Source organism: Amphimedon queenslandica, unplaced genomic scaffold (genome assembly GCF_000090795.2).
Source record: "Amphimedon queenslandica unplaced genomic scaffold, v1.1 AMPQUscaffold_9887, whole genome shotgun sequence".
Lineage (NCBI taxonomy): Eukaryota > Metazoa > Porifera > Demospongiae > Haplosclerida > Niphatidae > Amphimedon > Amphimedon queenslandica.
The window spans coordinates 1,867-4,546 of record NW_003549842.1 but is presented as its reverse complement, the minus strand read 5'-3'; the positions used below and the strand labels follow the sequence as shown (position 1 = coordinate 4,546).

The following is a 2,680-nucleotide window of genomic DNA, read 5'->3' as shown; positions in this document are numbered from 1 at the left end:
AAAAAAATCATACAGAAGTTGTTGATGTCCTACTAAAGCATGGGGCTAATGTATTTGAGCCTAGTAAGAGGGATAATGGCTTACCTTCACTATTGGTTGCTGCTAAAAATGGTTTTGTAAACATTTTAAAGCTGATACTCAGAAGAGGTTCATTGCAAGCAGTTATTGATTGCACTGATAATGATGGAGTAAGAAATAGTATTAATTGATCATTATTTTTTACTATTATTTATAGCGTACTGTACTTTATATTGCCTGTGAAGAGGGGCATGCACGAGTAGTTGAATTACTACTGGAGTACGGCATTACTAACATTGATAAAAAATGTGATAAGAATGGCTTTAATCCTCTTGATATTGCTGTTGAGAAAGGACATAAGTGAGACACTGAGAATAGTACAATTTTTTTTGCGAAAATATTTCACAGAAATCACCCTTCAACCTATTTGTGAGGGGAAATTTTGCATGGCATTTTTACGACCTGGGGGCGAAGCCCCCAGGTCGTTCCTATAATTGATTTCACCCACGTGCGATATATATATATTTGTATGTCAACACTTACATTTCTTCTATACATGTTGTATTGGAGAAATAACAAGCCTTAGCAACCACCCGCCCACGCTACGTAAGTGGGTGTGGTCACGGCAAACAAGATGGCGGCTTGCACATGGGACAAAGTTATGAGCTTTCTAACAGCGAAAGAACATAGAGATACTGTCTAAAGACTTCTCTAGAAGCATTAGAAGGTAGATAGAACCTTTATAAGTCTTAATAATAACCCAGTTGTACTTGCAAGGTGGTGAAAACAATTATAGGAATATTTTTACACTAATACGCTTGTTTCACTGACCATTATTAGTATAATTTTCATAAATAAAATTTTTGTAAATATATAAGTCTGGAAATTAGCAAAATTAAAACCTTGCATGGGATATACCCCCCCCCCCCATATGATATCATTGATTATTATTTCCAATAACGCAACAGTTAATTGGCTATTTTTATGTTAAATTTATAAAAATAAAAACAGCAAACTGTTATGCATTATTAGTTTAGTAAGAGTTTTTTTAATACTAACAAAAAAACTTGCTTTGTACATGTAAGTGTCCTTATTATTAATTTATTTTATTATTATAATTATTATTTTTTTAATTTAGAGATGCTGCAATGGCTTTAGTGAATAGTGTGAAGTGGAAGGATGCATTACGTAATGTTACTGTTGAGTCTTATATTAAAAAATGTTGCCCATGCAACAGTAAAAGAGAGCCTGTTGACAGTGTTGAGTTTGAGCTCAGTGAAATTGAAACCTCTAGCAAAAAAGATGACAAATTTCTTACACAATTTACAACTCCAATGAGAAAGATAATTAAGAGAATGCCAGGTTAATACATACACTGGTGCATGTATAAGTGTTTTATACATTTTTATAGATGTAGCTAAAGTTGTTTTTGATCGCTGCTATAAGACAGAAGGATCACCAACTGATTGTGACTATAAGATTACTTTTAATTTTGAGTTTCTTGAAGATTTTGATTTGAAGCATGCAACAGAACAAAAATCAAGGAGAAATAGGTATAGTCTTCACCAAATTAACCTCTTAGCTGTACAGTTAAGGTTGTTAGTACATTGTATATAAGACTGCATTTAGCATATAAAGAATGAAAATGATACCTCGAATATTAAGTGTTACAGTTTTAAGAGTTGTAAGAGTCACATAGATCCACCACAAAGTAGCATGAGTAATTTGTTTTCTGTGCATGCCTGCTTTTTTATAATTTTCTAGTGAAGATCAAACTAATCAAGTTCAAGGAAATAAACATAGCATGGAAAGGACTCCACAATTAGCTTACTCTAGTCAGAATCATTGCCTGAATATTCTTGTAAGTTATGATTCTTATTAAGATACATGTACTATTTGGATGATGTTCTTTATGGAGCCATGTATTAATTGTTATATATCTACATACAATGTAAGTAGCTCTAAGTAATTCCCTGATAAAATTCCCTAGTCCAGTCAGTAATGAGATGCAATGTAAACAATTCTTTGCTGAAATCATAATTTATGAATTGAAAATTTTGCAGATTTTGTGAAATATAATTTCCTTGGAAAAACCTATACAGTATTTACAATAATTATAATGAACCAAGTAGCTACATGTATACAAAATCTGTAGTGCATGTGCAGATTTTTTAGAAACAAAGTTATTAATGTTTGCACAAGCTACTTTAATATGTACTGAAAGGAGACCTATCGATTTGTATTATCATACCCGGTAAAGTGAATAGTATGAAAAACAAGGAAGTAATGCTGTAAAAATTATGATCGGCACAACATAGTCCTTATATACACTTAACATATAAACACATTCATAAGTATGTATATTTATTTATTTAGTATAATGGTATACTTATTTATAGGCTAATTCACCAAGTGCTCACTTATTGCAGCATCCACTTGCTATGACACTTCTAGATTTAAAATGGATTAAATATGGGCAAATACTTTATTATAGTAATTTGATATTTTATTTTCTGTTTTTGATTCTATTGACGTCATTTGCTCTTACTGTTCCTTCACCAAATTCTATCTTATGTAAGTTATTAAGGCAAAGCCAACTAGTGAAATAGTTAATGTCTGTCTGTCTGTCAGAGTATAGTATCGTATAGTGGATATATTTTGT

At 31.6% G+C, this 2,680-nt stretch overlaps 1 protein-coding gene across 1 annotated transcript; it reads left to right on the top strand.

Annotated features, from left to right (window-relative positions):
* Positions 1–6: 6 nt before the first annotated feature.
* Positions 7–2,627, top strand: LOC109590533 (transient receptor potential cation channel subfamily A member 1 homolog). Its single transcript, XM_020006427.1, has 6 exons — positions 7–188; positions 236–378; positions 1,157–1,380; positions 1,430–1,571; positions 1,783–1,879; positions 2,418–2,627. Exons 3-6 carry the CDS (start codon positions 1,167–1,169, stop codon positions 2,625–2,627), a joined length of 663 nt encoding a protein of 220 aa, XP_019861986.1. The 5' UTR covers positions 7–188; positions 236–378; positions 1,157–1,166.
* The last annotated feature ends 53 nt before the right edge of the window (positions 2,628–2,680 follow it).